Below are 20,056 nucleotides of genomic sequence, written 5' to 3'. Positions count from 1 at the left end.
AACAATCCAAGTAAACACTTTTTTAAATGAAAAAAACATCATTTACAGTGAAATCATGGGAAAATCTATAATGAGAGTTTAGAACAAGAATTAATTGTAAAATTAAGACATAGTTCTTAATTAAACATAATTTTACTAGTCTATGTTACTCTCATTCCAGAAGAAAAATGAATTTATCAAACATTAACTCAAATCAGTTAATACAGAAAATGCCCCTAGTGTATGGTAACATAAATTGTATATAATAGTGTAATTCCTATGTAGACAAAGTAATCATACAATGATAAATGAACGTATTGGAAAATAATATTTACAACATTATATAAAGGATAAATATTCTATAAAATCTAAATTTTGATAGAAGTCATAACTGTTGTTGTTTGTCTTTTAGCATCTCTTGCTTCTGAGGCAAATTTCCTCAAAACGTTGTCAATTTCATAACTTATAAATAAAATTGAGATTTTATAGAAAAAGCAATGTTTTGTAAAACTGAGATCATAAGAATAATTCAAACAATTTTCATTAATTTTCTCTCAGATTTCTGACATTCACAAAAATTAGAGTTATCAGAGGCCAAACAAATTTATAAAAATCAAGTTTTCTCATTAAATCCTTTTTTCTTATAAAAAAAACCTCATTGATTTTGAATTACTCATGGAAGTCTTTGTTCACAGAAATAACAAGTGGCCCTATAAGAAGCCAATCTTTGAGTTGCATAAATTATTTATTTCAGATAGATGATAATAAATAATAATAGCAACAAACTGCTTAAAAGTTATATAAACCATACCCGTGCCAGGGGGGGGGGGGTTCAAACCCCCCCCCCCCTTGAAAACAAATAAGCACTGTTAAAGTCAATGTTCTGTTCAAATTTTGACTGTAAAAGTCGAGTTTGTGAGACCAACAATCCCCTCTTTCGAAATTTCTGGCTACGGGCTTGAAGAAACCTTCTGATTTGCTTGGCCTTTGACAAAATCAAAATCCACATCAGCACAAGAAAAATATATCAAAATAAAACAACTGTTAAAACACAGCACTAAAATATTTAGAAAAATTATTCACAAAGTATTGAACAGACCGCTATAAGAGAATGTTCTTAAATCTTAAGCACTGTAAAACAATAATTCACTTATTCTCATCATATGAACACATATTTATACATGTAAATCACATATTCTAATGATAATGTAATAGTGATATACTATTATGAAGAAATTTTTGAATCATTTCACATTTTCACGGTTTTGTTTACTAGATGACTAATCTTAATTTAAATGTCAAATCAATGGCTTTCTATTGTGTAATTCCATTTAAAACTTTTGTTTTTACCTCCCCATACTAGACTATTTTCTATTGAATGTCCTCAAATTACTTAAGACAATAAAAAAAAATTATAAGATAAACTAATCTTGAGGATGAATGTTACCAAATTTACACATATTTACTGAAACATTTTCATAAAAACAAATAATTTAAAAACATTGGCTTTTATATTTATATAAAGCACTTAAACCAAAAGCCGAGTATTCTAAGGGTCTTAATGAAGTCACTGCTTCAAGAATCATATATCTATTTCTGTAAGCATGCTTGGGGCAAACTACATATCAATATATGATGGCTTTTTTATGTATTCATCATGTATGCTTAAAGCTTGAAAACGTTAAATATATGCTCCCAAATGCAGATTGGTCAAAATCTGATTACTAATAGAACATCTTAATACATAAAACACTAAAAACTTTATATGCAAAATGACCTTTTGTTTTCAGAGAAATAAGCAATACATGTATTTATTTTTCTAACATACAAAAGTAAACTCTTCACAGCTATGAACATACAACAATGATTTTGTTTGCAAAATCTAAACTGGAATATGATTTGTAAGATAAATCTAAATATCCATTTAATTTTATTCACTTCTTTTAATATAACAAATTTAAAGCATGAAAATTTACCAAACCTACTGCCCATCTATCAGCCCCATCATATTCAAATTCAAACTGAACAGGATTATGCTTTATAATACCATCAACTGGGAAACAACAGTATCCTATTAACATAGTAAGCTTATACTTGGCAGGGATTTTTTTTTAAAGATATCTAAACTCCAAAGTGAGGCTTAGACCAGTGATAAGACCTCTGACTTGCTTTAACATTTGCCATGTTTGTTGAAAACCATAGTACAGAGTAGATATATGTTTAATTTCTTTTACAAACAAAATCAAAACAATAAATAACACTACAGACTATTTACAAATGTACAGAAAGATGACTTTGTCAGAAAAAATATTAATAAAACAAAAAATATATATATAAACATCTGTTACAAAATGCCAAGCACTTTTCTTGTGTTCAAAAATAATGAAATGACTAGTATAGACACAACTGGTCTGTCTTCAAATACAGAAACAACTTGATAGCACAAAAATAACAGTTTCTAAATAACATTTGAAATATTCATGGAGGTTTTAACTGAGAGATGATATACCGTTTATTTACATTGAAACTGACGAGTTGATTGTGTGATATGTTACATCTGCCAAGTAAACGACAAAAAAAAAAAAGACATTTTATTTACAAAATCAACCAATCGAAAAAGAAATTAACACATATATACATACATTTTCATTTCAAGGATATACATTATTACATATTGATAGAAAGAAAAAAATATACACTCACAAAAAAAAATCTGAGCGAAAACAACATTTTCTGTACACAAAATTAATATTTACAGAGACAAAAGAAAGTTTCCGAGTTGTAACTAAGCAATTGTGCAAAACGTATGTATCACTGTTTCATGTATTAGGTACCACACTAATGAAAACCTGTGTATTAGGTACCACACTTATGTATTAGGTACCACACTAATGAAAACCTGTAATTTATAAATTGACAAAAAAGCTTTATTAAAGACCTTGTGCCAAGCTTATAAAATCGTTGGATTAGATAACAAAGTTGATGTCATTATACATTATAACTTGTTCATGAGTCTGTCTGAACACCACATGAATCTATCACCACTATGCCATTGTTATCTCCCCTCTTACAATGACAACTACATTGTAAGTAACGGGAAGTCTATTATAAAATGATGCCACCATATTTCCTGTTAAAGACCTCACTTATCGTTAGGAAATAGCGCATCATTCCACCACTGAATTTAACACCGTTCAATTTCATCAACAGTCATGACTCTGGTTCCCTGTTGAGGAAGCGGTGGCATGTTGGGAATTTGTCCTTTCAACACATCATTTCCAAACCACTTAAACAGATTGGGTTCTCCTGGTTTTGTCAGGTTGTTGTTCCCGTTAAATAATCCTGGAGAAACAGGTCCACCCATTGCTGAAATGTTCAAAATATATATATATGAAATTAATGAAAAGACAATTGCTATCTTTAAGATCTTTTGGTAGAAGATTTTTTTTCTATAACAAAACTTTAATCAAAATAATTCTTTTTCAAAGAATATCACTACACTAACTTTCTTGATGATTTACTGCATGGTAAAAACAAAAACAAGTTTCCTAAAGTAAAAACATGAAAGTGCAGCAATTTTCAGTCTATTAGATCTTTGACATAGTGACGGTGTCACTCACCTGAAAATCTTTTAAAGTTTTTCCCACTCCATGGCCAAAAAATGTCACTAAAGTTAGTTTAAATTGCTATATATTAAAGCAGAGTTTTGACCCATTAACTGAAAAGTTAATAGGGGTCTTCTTCAAACCAAGACACAATATCCAGTAAAGATTATAAAGATATGGTACCCAACCGTCCATCCCCAATCCCACCCATAATGTTTTTTTAAACAATTTGTAAATAAACCATTGAAATGCCCCCTCTTAAGCAGAAAGTATCACTAACATTGTTTCTGAGATAGTGCATGTGGTGACAAAGCACGGCTCATGGCAACGTTGACTCCCATTGAGTTGGGTATATTAAGTCCCGCCGACTGCAAAGAGGTCCGTGGACTCATTGTAGAAGGTGGATAGATTCCACGAATACCTTGAAGTCTAGGGTCCATCATCCTCTGCTGCTGTTGCTGGGCCTGTAGAGCCATCTGATTCAGGTGGTTTATTTGGTTTATCTGATTCAGTGCATTCACTACAATGTAAAGAATAAACCTGATGTTCAGTGGTTGTCGTTTGTTGATGTGGTTAATATAACATGTATAAAGTGTTTCTCATTTCTCAATTTTTTTATATGTATTAGACAGTTGGTTTTCCTGTTTGAAGTGTTTTACACTTGTCATTTTTTCTGGCCCTTGATGGCTTTCTGTTCAGTGTGAGACAAGGTTCCGTGTTAAAGACTGTACTTTGGCCTGTAATGGTTTACTTTTTTATTCAAATTGTTATTTGGATGGAGAGTTGTCTCATTGGCACTCATACCACATCTTTTTATAACTATAATCAACTAGTTCATGTAGTTATAGTAAGGATACATTATTATTCCTGGGTACAATCATTCCTTGATTTCATAGGTAAAGATGAACCACTTATTTAAAGTGTTCAATAAAATACTCATTTACTATAGCTGTGTGTTTGTGCTGTGAGTATTTACTATAGGCTAGCTGTGTGTTTAGCTAGATTATTAGGGTGTCTTCAAAGAAACTATACATCTATCAAATGATCAGAAATATCATCCATATAGTAAATATGTATATATGTACCATCAGTTGAAGTTACCATTAAACAATGGCATAAAAATCTCCCAATTAGGCAGAAAGTACATGTCAAATCCATTAAAATTGACTTAATTTGAATATAATGCTCAGAAACACTACAATAAAATGTTTTCAATGTATGGTAAGTTTTCAATAGGAAATTTTAATAAAATCAGACAATAAACATGGATCACTTTTACAATCAAAATTAAAAATTATTAAATGGATCACCTCTAAAACACTTGTCAAATAACTCATTGTAGGACAAAAGTGACTCTTTTAAATCCATAAAATGACAACATTGACTAAATACATCTGCCTAAATTACCTCTAGCTGTAGCTGGTGATATACCTCCCTGCATCATCTGTTGTAGAACAAGAGGACTTGGACTCATATTAACTCCTCCTTGTGGAATAGGCATACGTCCAGTTATGGGAATACCCATTGAAAAGTTCTGTGACACCGGAGTCCCAACGATCGGTCGTGTGAGTGGATTGGGGGAAATGTTCATTGGTCTGGGTGGCATGTTGGGTGATGCCGTCTGTAACGTATTCTGTCCCATTATAGCCCTCTGTTGTATACTGGCAGAGGACAGAGGAGTATTTAGTTGCTGTGACACAGAGAACTGTCGCATAGGTACCTGGTTTGGTGTCATCACACCGGTTACACTACTAGTACTAACATTTACTGCTGCAAAGATATGACACAAAGGAAAATTAAGTATTTCTATTTTCATTTCATTCGTTCAAAGCACTGCATGATAACACCCTGCAACATTAGCCACTATTCTGATGTCCCAGAATAGTAAAAATTTATTTTATACTAGTAAACTTTTGCCAAACTCTGTTTAGACACATAAAGAAAATGTCTGAATATTTGTCATCAGACTAGTAAATGGAAAAGATTTTGGTGCTGATTGTTAAATGTTAATACAAACATATCAAATGAAGTTGAGCACTTAAACTAGAGGCTCTAAAGAGCCTGTGTCGCTCACCTTGGTCTATGTGAATATTAAACAAAGGACGCAGAAGGATTTTGTTTTGGTGATGGTGATGTGTTTGTACATCTTACTTTACTGAACATTCTTGCTGCTTACAATTATTTCTATCGATAATAAACTTGGCCCAGTAATTTCAGTGGAAATGTTAATAAAAATTTACAAATTTTATAAAAATTGTTAAAAAATGACAATAACTCCTTAGGGGGTCAATTGACCATTTTGGTCATGTTGACTTATTTTTAGGTCTTACTTTGCTGTACATTATTGCTGTTAACAGTTTATCTCTATCTATAATAATATTCAAGATGATAACAAAAAACAGCAAAATTTCCTTAAAATAACCAATTCAGGGACAGCAACCTAACAACGGATTGGCTGATCCATCTGAAAATTTCAGGGCAGATAGATGTTCACCTGATAAACAAGTTAAAAGTCAGTCAGATAGCTCTAAATGCTTTGGTTTTTGAGTTATAAGCCAAAAACTGCATTTTACCCCTATGTTCTATTTTTAGCAATGACGACCATCTTGGTTGGTTGGCCGAGTCATCGAACACATTTTTTAAACTAGATACTCCAAAGATGATTGTGGCTGAGTTTGGATTAATTTGGCCAAGCAGTTTCAGAGGAGAAGATTTTTGTAAAAGATATGTAAGATTTACAAAAAATGGTTAAAAATTGACTTTAAAGGGCAATAACTCCTAAAGGAGTCAACTGACCATTTTGGTCATGTTGACTTATTTGTAAATCTTACTTTGCTGAACATTATTGCTGTTTACAGTTTTCTCTATCTATAATAATATTCAAGATAATAACCAAAAACAGCAAAATTTCCCTAAAATGACCAATTCAGGGGTGGCAACCCAATAACGGGTTGTCCTATTCATCTGAAAAATTCAGGGCAGATAGATCTTGACCTGATAAATAATTATACCCGTCAGATTTGCTCTAAATGCTTTTGTTTTTGAACTATAAGCCAAAAACTGCATTTTACCCCTATGTTCTATTTTTAGCCATGGCGGCTATCTTGGTTGGTTTGGCAGGTCACGTCACACATTTTTTAAACTAGATACCCCAATTATGATTGTTGCAAAGTTTGGTTAAATTTGGCCTAGTAGTTTCATCAGAGAAGATTTTTGGAAAAGTTAACGACGACAGACGACGGCAGCAGGACGACAAACGCCAAGTGATGAGAAAAGCTCACCTGGCCCAAAGGTAACTCTAAATTAAAGGCCAATTTTTGAATAGCCATGAAGACCAATAAAAAAAAATAACTGCTAGTTCAGTACTGTAGAGTCAGAATCTATTGTGAGGTATTTATTAATGTGAATAATGCGACTTGTAGAGTTTTGCAATAATGGCAGATTTTACAGTATTGTGTTCTGTCTCCTACTTTCATGTTGCTAACGTGACGGAGACAAAAATAAGTAACGTTAGCGACATTTGGACATGTAACATGAGCAACAACATCTTTAAAAGTTCAAATGTATGCACACAGTGATGTTTAATATATGCCTGAAGTAATAAAATTGTACAGTCTGGTTTAGAATTTCTAAATATACAGAATGTCATTTGCAGGTGTACTTTATATCAAATGAATACACATGAAACCAATTCGTAATAGTAACATTAGCAACATCTACTATCATGACATTACGTTTTGTTGCGAACGTCTTTTTGATGGACAGAATACATTTAAGGTCCTCTTGTAACGATATTACATACAACTAACCTTCTTTGCTACCCCATCATGTGAAGGAACTGACTCCGAATCTAATTCTGCAAAGGGCGATATCGTAACTCCTATACAGGAGAGTTACAGATCTAAATATATGTTGCTCACGTGACACTGATTTGGACGGAAACCTCAAGTAGTAACGTTCGCAAAAAATAAAACAGCCAATGATATTGATTCCTCAAGTCCTTTGACCCCCTTACGTCATCCAAATTTAATATGATTGCTATTTTCAATTATTTATAAAACCCGGGATAAAAATAACTACAATTGCCTGTCTGAGAACCAACAAGAAAATTGCGATCGTGACATACCACAATGGACGGAAAAGACGTGACGTTAGCAACAATATTATTAAATTACCTTTTTTAGCCTTTACCAATAAAAATCTGCCTTAAAGTTATGATTAATACACAAAAGAAGACTTTTTATTAAAATATAAGTCCATGTGATAAGGCTAAACTTATAAATAATACTTCAAAATTCCACTCCAAATAAGCTGGATGTCAGTAAAGTAGGTCATGATGTCTATTCCATGTCCAATATTTTGAAATTGAAAACCCTCTAATTCTAACAAAAAACACAAGCACAGAGTAATTTTTATTTTTATTTACTCAGAAAGACACATTTTATTCAATAACATAATGCATTACTCCATTACACAGTCTGTTTCACAGTTTCAGCAATTGCTTTTTTGATGGATACAAAAAAACAATAATTCCTTCTTATTGTAAAATCTGCCTAATAAAGAATTTGCATTCTGATATCAAATACATATATCTGTATGAAACTTTTCTTAAAATCAAAATAATAAAACTCCCATTTTTATTATTGCAATAATAAATGCAAGCAATAATTTAAACAGCAAAGAATTTCAAAGCAGAAAAGCTCAGTGAGAAGTTGTATTGATATAAATGTATAAAAACAAACCTTTGACAATTGGTCTACCAGGAGTGGATAGTTGTGTTGACAAAAGTGGTGGTGGTCCACTCATCTGTGGAAGTGGTCCATTGGCCTGCATCATGTTAGACATCATATTTGGTCCAGGACGAGAATTTTTGTTTGCACCTGTTCCCTGTAAGTAACAAAGAAGCCTATAGGTTTTTCCTTCAAATTTATTATAAAGATATTATGCAGCATAAAAATCATTCATGGGAGTCCTTCTTTGTGCACAAAATAATAAATTAAATTGATATTTATATATATATATGTATATATATTTATGGAAGAAAGCAGGCAGAGGTTTTATTTGTTTCATATGGAATTATCAAAATAATGATTTAGAGTCAAATACATACATTTACAAAATGTACTTGGACTTTATACTGTAAAGTTGTTGTTTTTTTTAGTACTTTAAAAACAAGGCAAACTTCTTTGAAATGGTTTTTATATTGGGTTTTTGCTTACTCCAATCCAGCTACTTCTTAAAGACCAAATGAACATGAGGTGAACATGAGGGTACATTTTAGTAATTTTATCTTCATACTGTAAAATTGTTTATTTTGATTATTATCCAAGGCAAGTTTGTATGAAATTGTTTATGTTTTGGGTTTTTGCTTACTCAAAACCTGCTATAGCTCCTTTAGGACCAAATAAACATGAGGGTACATTTTTGTGAGTTTGTCTTAATCAAGAAAAATTGCAAAAAATATATTCCTCATGAAATATACATAGAAATAAGAAAAGTCATAACTTGTAAAAAGTTAACAATAAAAGGTCAAAGTACTGCCTTCAACATCTTTTCTGTCCATGTTACCATAATACATTTACACACAAATATGGGTGTTTTATTTACCTGTTCAGGGTTCCCTGTACTGGACCCCATAGAGTATCCAGGAGGAGGCACATGAGTGTTGAACTGTTGATCTGACTGAGGACCATTCCTTGACTCTTGGTACTTGTTGTTCAGGTGTCTATCAATTTCATTATTTGGACTGTTGTGGTCTTCGTCATTTAATGACCCATCAGGTCGTATCAATTGTCTGATTGGTGGAGGAGGCGCTGGTGTTCCTAATAATAGGAGTGAAATCTTGATTTCATTTTAGAAAATATCACAAAATATAGTCATGGATCACTTGGGAAAAAAAAGCATTCTGTGGTATATTATTTATTTATGAAAAGGTTAATAATATACCAAAAATTACAAATGCACACTTAACTGTAAAACAAAGTTGAAAACAATGTTTTACTTTAAGTTTATCTTTTGATTTTTTTGTCAAACATGTTATATATTGTTTATGGGCCAGCTGAAGGACGCCTCCGGGTGCAGGAATTTCTCGCTACAATGAAGACCTGTTGGTGACCTTCTGCTGTTGATTTTTCTATGGTCGGGTTGTTGTCTCTTTGACACATTCTCAATTTTATATTTTTATTTGTATAATTGCTGGAGATAAACAATTTGCTACCATAAAGAGTCGACATAATGGAAGAAAAAACTACAAGATTGTGCAGACAATAAATGTATTCATGGTATTCAGTAACAATTCCATTATCCATTTAAAGTGTTAACTTTAAGTTTTAATGCTTAAAGGCTACCTGAGGTAAAATATAATAGTTTCATTTAAAACTCAATGGCTTTGCTTTTTTTATAGATTTCATATTAAAAGACAGACAACTTTTCCATAAAAAAAAATATATATTTATTCCAGGGCTTCCAAAAAATGTTTGAGCCAGCCGGACATTTCATATCTGATCCCGATTTTAATCCTTTAAGACTTAGTCACAAAAGGCACTTATGGTAATCAGATGGCCATTCCAATGATTGACATTACATTAAAAAAAAACATGATTTTAAACTTTACTTTGATATGATATGAATTTAATGTTCGGATTTTACTGTTAAATTGGCAGTGCATCATTCAAAGTGTGCACATAAGCGTGCTCATATCTGCCTTAGACTTTTTATTTGTGCAAAATGACATTGTCAAAAACTTTACTTTCGTTTTCACTTTGTTCTAACCGGATGTTGACTTGATAATGGTAAAACATGGACCATAAACGGATACGTAAAATCCGTGTACGTTTACAAAGCACGACTGAGAGAAGAAGCCCTTTCCACGTTATTTCTTCAACAAAATACTTGAATTGAATGTTAGATACAGGTATCAATGATAATTTTAGCATTTTTGAAGAACTGTAGGATGCATTTTTAAATTTCCCACCTGTGCACATGCGCACACGTGTTCTAGTTCATAAGACGTAGTTCTGACTATTTTTTATTTAAAACCTTTTTAAATTTTTCATCAAATCATGTTGATAAACTAATTTCTAATAATTTTAATCTTTGGACTAAATCAATTAGATACAAACCGCTGAAATGTAAGAAAATAATTGTGAATAAACCGATCAATTTATATGATATAAAAAAGAAGATGTGGTATGATTGCCAATGAGACAACTATCCACAAAAGACCAAAATGACACAGACATTGTCCGGTACTGAACATACTTCACCTGTCACTTGAACAGGTAGATTTCAGCTGTCCAACTACTAATTAGCCTTGATTAAAATTAGAAAAGTATTGAAGTAGGTGTTGTTTTGATAGTAATTAATCATCATGTCACATTTATGACCGGAAATGTGTTGATGTTAAACGATGTTAAAGGCAAAAGGTTGGGTCAAAAAGATCGTGAATTATGTAAAAATGACAGAAAAAGCCTTGAAACTAAAAAGTATATGACCGTTTCATGCTTTGCCCAGCCGGACTTTTACTGGACATTATACAAATGACCGGAATATATGACTGCTTTGGAAGCCCTGATTTATTCCATATACATGATATAGAACTGCAAGAACCAAAAAAACAATAACAATCAGAGATAAAGCACTTTTTCAAACTATAAAAGCTTTTTAATCAATAGGAAAATAAATATCACATTATTTATCTTACCTTCTCCCATCTCTGGTTTTTGTTTGTCCTTTTCACTTGCTTTGTCTGAATGCATCTTTCTCATCACTGAAGTTGGCGTAAAAGCAACTGACACTGCAGGCTAAAACAAAAATGCAAAATCTTTACTAATCATGTAAGTCTCTGCTCCTACATTTGTAATATCTTTGGTTAAAGCAGGACAGGTTATGTAACGAATATGTCTGTTTACATTTTTAAGTAAGATGTGTTCATTTGTACTACTGCTCACTAATGATACCCACACTAAAAGTATAAGTTTAACAGGAAGTTGTTGAGTGAGGAATCTGAAAACGCCTCACAACGTATAGCTGACTCATATCAACCCTGAAACCAAATTTCAGAAATCCTTGTTTTAAAGCGGGTTATGAAAATTTGCTGGATGTATCTCCTGTTATTTCTAAAGAGTGAAAAGTGTTAAATTGACAAATTTCAGAATTTGTTCATATGTTTTATTATACTTCACGTTAAAATGCCATATTTTGATTGGCTAAGATGAGGGTGTCAATTTACTCTATCACATGGCTAAGCGGGTGACAATTTTTTTTAATGTTACCCTCTCGTCTAGACCAATCAGAATCGATAATTCAAAGAACAATGAATTGAATTTACATCAAGGAATTAAATACAATGCTTAAGTTCTACGTTTTGGCTCAGATTTTATTTTCGACTGTTAAAATAAATGAAATAAAACATCTTGCTTGACTTTTGTTGTTTTGTTCTATTAAATACCTGCTACGATGTTATGAACGTGACGTCATAGAAAATACTTTCAAAATAAAAGTAATCTGTAAGAGCCAATAATGATAGGACATTCAGTATAATAAATTAAACAACACATAGCTGAGAGGGTGATAGAGCAGATTGAAACCCCTCAAAAAGGCATTGTCAACCTTGGCTTCCCCACGGTTGACAATGTTTTCTCGGGGTACCAATCTGCTCTCTCACTCTCTCAGCTATGTGTTATTTATATAATGTCAGAGTTGTCTAAGACTTGACCTACCTTTGGTTGATTATTAACAATGACTGGATTGTTAGACATGGGCATTGGCATCATGCTTGGTGACTTTGATGGAATAGGTGTTCCTGTAGGGTTAGGTGACTTAGCCCTACAAATGTAAATATTACATATTATTAAAAATTCTCCTTTTTAAAATCAACTATTATTTTTATTTTTATTCATTACAAGTTAATATTTCAATATAGTTTTCATAAGAACATGAAGAAGAAGAAGACACATTTTCCCTATTTAGTTTGAACAAAAAAAACATATCCATATAATCTTAAAGCAGCATTATCTAATATTTCAACAGTTTAATTTGAAAAATAGTCAAGAGTTCCAAACATTTACAAGAACAGAATATTGAACAATTATTTGCTATACAATACAATACAATACAAATATGTTAATTATAGTGACATTGTGTATACCAAATTATGTACAATATTGAAATATATTTCAATTAAATTACACCCTGCCCAATGGACCTTTAAGTTACTTCAAATAGATACTATAGTATTAGTTCAGCAATAACTTGTCAGCTTCGTTCTATTTTTGTCAAAATAAATTAAAATCGTCCATGATATATTATTGTCTTGCAAGTTATAAATTTGACTTCACGTCATTGCACATAAGTGTATCACATCTATAATTAAAATATTTTTCAGCCACTATTGTCAGTGAAACCAGGAGATTTTGAGAGAAAAAATATCATAATCCTTCAGAATCAAACTTTAACCTATAATTGTTCATTTTTACTGTCTCATTGGCATTCATACCACATCTTATTTCTTTATAAAACATGACAGTATATATATAATTTTTACAAAAGTCCATCTAGTTATACTAAAACTTAAATATAAACAAGATTGGTGTTAGATTTACATGTAATTCTGCTGTTGATTAACCAGCTACTGCTAGGTCATATCAATGTTCGTTTGAAATGGATAAAATATACTAGTAGGCATACCTTTCTTGTTGTTTCTTCATAAATCTTTCTTTTTGATCTTCCAATTGTTTTTTAAGTAAAGCTGTCTGCATTATGGCTTGGGTATGAGCTATAAGTTCCTGTGGACTTGGTCCACGGTGGATAACAGGTGGCCTTATTGAAGCAGTCGACTGAAAATGTATGTAAAATGATGTCCACTTGAAATAGCCAAAAACAGACAGTGAAGTTTATATTTGAGCAACATGACCAATAAAATATTATCAAAGAATTCTTATTGATTATTTAGCTTGAAAATAATAAGTAACGAGGTATATACAAATATATTTTAAGTGACAAGAGTGTTTGTTTGCTTGAACGGGTTATTTAAGAGGGGTGTAAATTTTCGCTTATTTTCTTGGATAAAACATTATCACCAAAATATATTTCGTCAATAATAAAATGCACATGCAATGGTATTGATAAAAGTTTTGAAACCACCAAAATATTTCGTATACGATATTCAACGAAAATTGCAAAATTTTACACCCGCGAAAATAACCCACACTATACGGTAAGACATGGAAATTACTGGATAATTTATGTACTTGTTAATACTTTGACAGTTTTCTGAGTTTGATTGATCGTTATTCAATACCACTTTCGATACTATTGTGCTTTTTCAAGGAGGTTATTTTTAATGTTTGAGGAATCCAGAGTGTCCACTGAGAACCACAACCGTAAAAAAGAAAACTGACAATGCTAAGTCAATTAAATTTGGAGCCTAGCACACCTGATTTTGAACTTACTGCCTCAGTGTTGTTGTCCACTAAGTATCTTAGACATGACATTGGATAATTTGTGTACTGCATGTACTTACAGACATAGAAACTGCTGGTACATTGATGGGTGATTTACTTGTCAACTGTGATGGTGTACTTACAGACATAGAAACTGCTGGTACATTGATTGGTGATGTACTTGTTAACTGAGATGGATGGATCGGTGATGGCGCATTGAGATGCATTGGTGGTTGCTGACTGAACACTAAAATCACAAAGCATATAAATATTGTATAACGTTTTTTAAGATATTTTCAGCAGGGTTATTATAAACATATATGTAGGAGGGTAGGAAGGGAAGTTCAATTATTGAATGTTGGTCATGGTTCTTTTTTCAGTTTGCATTATGCAAAATTATCTAAATAAGGTTCTTGGTTGTAGGGATATTTTGAAAGTTCCTTGAAGGACTCACTTCCTATACTCCCACACACTCAACATCACAATTTTTTTACAGTAAAAAAACAAACATGAAAAGGGATGTCCTCAGATTTAAGACATCTGCAACAAAGTCTGAAGGAGTAAAGTAAAAGATCTCATTTTATTCAGATTGGTAATCCACTGTTTAAACTGTATTTATATATATAAGTTCTCAATCTATTATCCTCAGTCTTTTTCACATAATTAGGTAAACGTTATGACTTACTGATTGGTGAAGGTACACGAGGTGATGATGTTGGCTGTGGCATGAAGTTTGGAATGACTTGTTGTGGTGCCGGTGATGGAGCTCTAGGTGTGGATGTGTTCTGTATGATGTTCATCATGGTTGGAGCCTGTGGCTGTTGAAGGACAGATTGAGGCGGAGGGGTTGGGGAGGCTGATTTTGTAATGATGGTTGGGTTCTGTTTAATATAATTTGCCAATGATTCGGGCAAGGTTGTTCGTAGGCCACCTGGTGTCTGCTGACCTAAAGGTGTTGGCTGGGCAAGAGGCGTGGATTGTTTTGTCATGTAATTCATCTTCATTAGAGCCTGCTGTCGTATCAGGTTCTGTTGCTCCTTGTTACGAAGTAAAGCCTGAAAAGAAATATTTATACATATTAAGGTCTTCTTAAAAAGCTTGTGTTTGATTATGTGTCATAATTTACTCCATATAAACATAATTTTTGAATATTTGGATACAAGTCAGCACAATTTAATAAAAAAAAATATGTAATCTGAGACACTAATTTATAAATTTTTAATCTGATCAGAAATATAGACAGTCAAGGGTCTAACTTAAATAAATTATTAGAGAAAAATAACATACATGTCGTTATTGTGGGCTAAAATATCAAAATACTGAGTCTGTGACAACATATGTATGTTACATGTTTCAAAGGGACTTTTATTTTGTGAAATTTTTCACAAGTTCTATTGATATCATAATTTTCTTTATGTAAACTAAACTTTGCAAAGATATAATAGTTCATAGTTTACCAATCATGCGAGGAACACCTTATTACAAAAAAAACAAATATGCCTGTTATAACTAAAGGGTGTTATCACAGCTTATCTGCATCTCTTTAAACCCTTTCCTCAGACATATATCACAATGTATGTGAATTCAATGTAAGAAATGATGATCAGAGCTTGTAATGAGGCACTGCGCAAGATTCCAGCTAATTCCCAAGTGTCTCATTTACTCTCATATAATAAGTTACATGCCTGTAATAACAAAACCTTGTTATAGCAGCTTAGATTTCCCTTAAAGGCCTTGTCTCATTGATTTGCCATGGTTGATCAAAATTGTTTTAATGGAATTAGAAAATAAGTTACCAAGGTAATATATTAAGCTACTGTGCAAAGTTTCAAAAACTTGCAAGTGCCAACTAAAGATAAAACACTTATGATATATCTAAGTGATAACAAACATGTTACTACAGATTAAGGAAAAAAGAGAAGACAACTCATGAAAGTGTCTGTAATGTATGTTATTTTTCTCTGATAACTTGTTTAAGTTACACCCTTGACTGTTAGATATTATTCTAACATGCATGTTTTAAGAGGCAGTCTGATATTTCCTAGGTCAGGGTCTCCTTCCTTTTATGGTAGAAAAATATGAGCTAACCTGTAAAAACTCATTTTGTGCAATTTGAGCTTGAGTCTGTTGACTATTTGGAGTCTGAGGTCTAGCCTGCATCATCTGTTGTGGTGGGGAAGGAACTCTGGTCTCCTGTCGAGTCTAAAATAACAATTTGGATTGTTACAAATGGAGATTGTAAAAGAACTTCAACCTGTTGAGTATCAGATTAAGTGCCATCCGAGAAAAATTAGTGTTAAGGAGAACAGTGCTCTATACAATATAAACTAGAACTGTGAGTGAACTTTCTAAAGAATACCCTCTAACAGGCAAATAATGAAATAAGTTAATTCAATTATCTCCCCTTTAACAGTTCAAAGTGATTATCTCCCCTTGATCGTTTTACATGGATTATATCCCATTTATACATCCTCAGGTAGTGTTCAGTGTACAGTTCAATTATCTTTTTAAACAGGTATGCTAACAAGACATATATGATGAACAAGGTGATCCCTGTAAAACTTTGTTTTTGTTTGGGTATAATAATGTTATATCTTTTTCTTGCCTCTGGTATATAGTCAAGTCTTGTGGGCAATTAGCAATTAGCAATTGTAAATTGTGTTTCATTTTAGCCATTATTATCAGTATAGTATGTACCTAAAGTTTTATCAAGTGAAGATCATTTCTCCTGTAAAATCCCACTTTTTTATTTTTTAATATATGTTTTTTCTTTTTTTATAAATTTGGACATTACAATGTAACAGAAACTTACTGGAATTTTTGGAGATTCTACAGCTGCCGCTGCCCCAGCTTGCATCAGACTCAATAATTTATTAAATGCCGTCAAATCTCCTTCATCCTCACTTGATCGTCTTGAAGATTGTTGAGACGAGGGCTGCTGATGCTGCTGATGTTGTTGCTGGTGTGGTTGGTGATGGTGAATCACAGTAGGAGGAGTCATTCTCACACCAGGAGGAGTCATTCTGGCACCAGGAGGCGTCATTCTGTTCTGTCTTTCGATCTTGTGATGATTCATTGCCAGTGGGTGGGGGATTGGCTGCTGTGGGTAGTTATGTCCACCAGGTGTGGTCGTTGGCTTCATATCAGCTTCCAGTTCCTGTACAGTCTTGATGTATGGTACATCTGTAAACAAAATAAATATTGTCACACAATGTTTAAATACATAAAACAATGGAGAATATGTCTATGGGACACAGATGATGATGCTCCTGCTTGCATATAATGTTTTAAAGAGACATTATTTAAGACAGCTAAAATGACGCCATCTAAATTCAAACTGATCTAAGTTTTTTGGCAATAATCATTGTGTATAATTTTCATAACATTTGGTTGAGGCAAACTAAAGAATGGAGACATTCAGCAATTTTCTCATTTGTAAAGACGCATGCAAAGCTCTAAAAAGATAATAGTTACACAACCAAAATTCAAACTTGATCTGTCTTTTGTGGTTATAAGCATTGTGTATAAGCTTTGAAACATTTGGTTGGGGCAAACTAAAGTTAGAGATCTGAAACCAACTTTGGGACGTACAGATGAGTAAAAGTTGATGTGCCCTCTGCTACCTTGAACACCTACGGCAGATTTTACAATAAGAAGGAATTATTGTTTTTTTGTATCCATCAAAAAAGCAATTGCTGAAACTGTGAAACAGACTGTGTAATGGAGTAATGCATTATGTTATTGAATAAAATATGTCTTTCTGAGTAAATAAAAATAAAAATTACTCTGTGTTTGTGTTTTTTGTTAGAATTAGAGGGTTTTCAATTTCAAAATATTGGACATGGAATAGACATCATGACCTACTTTACTGACATCCAGCTTATTTGGAGTGGAATTTTGAAGTATTATTTATAAGTGGAGCCTAATAACATGGACTTATATTTTAATAAAAAGTCTTCTTTTGTGTTTTAATCATAACTTTAAGGCAGATTTTTATTGGTAAAGGCTGAAAAAGGTAATTTAATAATATTGTTGCTAACGTCACATCTTTTCCGTCCATTGTGGTATGTCACGATCGCAATTTTCTTGTTGGTTCTCAGACAGCCCATTGTAGTTATTTTTATCCCGGGTTTTATAAATAATTGAAAATGGCAATCATATTAAATTTGGATGACGTAAGGGGGTCAAAAGACTTGAGGAATCAATATCATTGGCTGTTTTATTTTTTGCGAACGTTACTGCTCGAGGTTTCCGTCCAAATCAGTGTCACGTGAGCAACATATATTTAGATCTGTAACTCTCCTGTATGGGAGTTACGATATCGCCCTTTGCAGAAATAGATTCGGAGTCAGTTCCTTCACATGATGGGGAAGCAAAGAAGGTATGTTGTATGTAATATGGTTACAAGAGGACCTTAAATGTATTCCGTCCATCAAAAAGACGTTCGCAACAAAACGTAATGTCATGATAGTAGATGTTGCTAATGTTACTATTACGAATTGGTTTCTTGTGTATTCATTTGATATAAAGTACACCTGCCAATGGCATTCGGTATATTTAGAAATTCTAAACCAGACTGTACAATTTTATTACTCCAGGCATATATTAAACATCACTGTGTGCATACATTTTAACTTTTAAAGATGTTGTTGCTCATGTGACATGTCCAAATGTCGCTAACGTTACTCATTTTTGCCTCCGTCACGTTAGCAACATGAAAGTAGGAGACAGAACACAATACTGTAAAATCTGCCCTATATGGTAGTTATGTTGTATAAGATAGAGACTTACTTCTAGGAGAGGACACAGCAGGACTGTTATTACCACTACTGGAGGCAGTGGAGTCTTTCCTTCCAAACAATAAAGCCTTCAGCTGAGCCTCTACATCCTGTACACTGTAATTACTACTGTCTGCAAACAAAACAAAGCACTTTTAGAAGAAAAAAAATGTGACCAAATTATTCTTGAATCAACATTTCAGGATTGCCTGTTTAATAAATAGAATAAGCTTTCATTTTTTCATTTTTATAATTCAGTCCTTTGATTTCTTTAATAATAAAATCTACAGCCCATAAAACCTTTGCTAACCAGGAGGAGCCACTGTTTGTGTTAGTGCATGTTAAAAATCAGCACAAAGCAGTCACTTGGTAGGTATGTAGTGTTTACTTGAGTTACTTCAAATCTTATTGTACAACATATGTTTATGAATGTTTGACTGATCATTAGCCGTTTATGCCCAAGCAGCATGAAAAGTTTTATAGAGGTGATACATTTTTGAGAAATATTGAACTGCATTCTTCCAACTCACCATTTAAACTTGCTAAGATACAATTCTTATTGAATAAGTTTAATGATATAGTAGACCTCAGCATTTATATATTTTTAAGTATATATTTGTTAAGGGGCCAGCTGAAGGACGCCTCCGGGTGCGGGAATTTCTCGCTACATTGAAGACCTGTTGGTGACTTTCTGCTGTTGTTTTTTTATTTGGTCCGGTTGTTGTCTCTTTGACACATTACCCATTTCCATTCTCAATTTTATACTGGTTTTTTTTATCAACTAAGGAAAATGAGACTTTTGACTACTTACTGCTATCATTACGCTTATGATGTGATGATCCAGAATTCTGGAATATACTGTTCAACATTGGAGCTATGATGTTTTTCTGTGAGACAGACATGTCCATACTTATACACTGTGGTTTGTCAGAGAACGTACTGTTGCCTGGTGTCATGAACACAGACTTGTCATACATAGAATTAATGGTGTTAGGTGGTGGCGATGGAACAATTGGACTTTTGGTTCCACTTAATAGTTCTAAAAAATACATTAAAAAAAATATATACAATACAAATTTCTTACTCCAAACTGATTCCAAGTTTTTCTGATTCAATGACTCTTTCCAAAATTTTGGAAATTTAAAAAGAAGTCAAAATCAAGGCAAATCCATACAGATTTATTGAATAAATTATTGATTGAACATTAAATTTAAATAAATAAGTTCATACTGTGAATTTCTTTTCACGAAAC

At 32.6% G+C, this 20,056-nt stretch overlaps 1 protein-coding gene across 5 annotated transcripts in view; it reads right to left on the bottom strand.

The window, feature by feature from the left end:
- Positions 1-2,118: 2,118 nt before the first annotated feature.
- Positions 2,119-20,056, bottom strand: part of LOC134701935 (eukaryotic translation initiation factor 4E transporter-like) — a 28,524-nt gene continuing 10,586 nt past the window's right edge. For 3 of the 5 annotated variants that reach the window (XM_063563042.1, XM_063563040.1, XM_063563041.1), the window contains exons 11-24: positions 19,616-19,843; positions 18,818-18,937; positions 16,839-17,209; positions 16,115-16,228; positions 14,712-15,081; positions 14,170-14,273; positions 13,272-13,420; positions 12,305-12,410; positions 11,287-11,386; positions 9,192-9,406; positions 8,327-8,471; positions 4,992-5,354; positions 3,865-4,104; positions 2,853-3,345 (exon numbers count right to left, since the gene is read on the bottom strand). In XM_063563042.1, coding sequence (XP_063419112.1) covers positions 3,164-3,345; positions 3,865-4,104; positions 4,992-5,354; positions 8,327-8,471; positions 9,192-9,406; positions 11,287-11,386; positions 12,305-12,410; positions 13,272-13,420; positions 14,170-14,273; positions 14,712-15,081; positions 16,115-16,228; positions 16,839-17,209; positions 18,818-18,937; positions 19,616-19,843 — 2,807 coding nt within the window. In that variant the 3' untranslated portion in view covers positions 2,853-3,163. Of the gene's footprint in view, positions 2,829-2,852; positions 3,346-3,864; positions 4,105-4,991; positions 5,355-8,326; positions 8,472-9,191; positions 9,407-11,286; positions 11,387-12,304; positions 12,411-13,271; positions 13,421-14,169; positions 14,274-14,711; positions 15,082-16,114; positions 16,229-16,838; positions 17,210-18,817; positions 18,938-19,615; positions 19,844-20,056 lie in introns of those variants that run through there. The other 2 variants (XR_010104265.1, XM_063563043.1) reach the window with 2 other exon arrangements.

Source organism: Mytilus trossulus, unplaced genomic scaffold (genome assembly GCF_036588685.1).
Source record: "Mytilus trossulus isolate FHL-02 unplaced genomic scaffold, PNRI_Mtr1.1.1.hap1 h1tg000373l__unscaffolded, whole genome shotgun sequence".
NCBI lineage: Eukaryota > Metazoa > Mollusca > Bivalvia > Mytilida > Mytilidae > Mytilus > Mytilus trossulus.
Note: the sequence above shows the minus strand (reverse complement) of the source record. Positions and strands in the feature narration are given on the sequence as shown.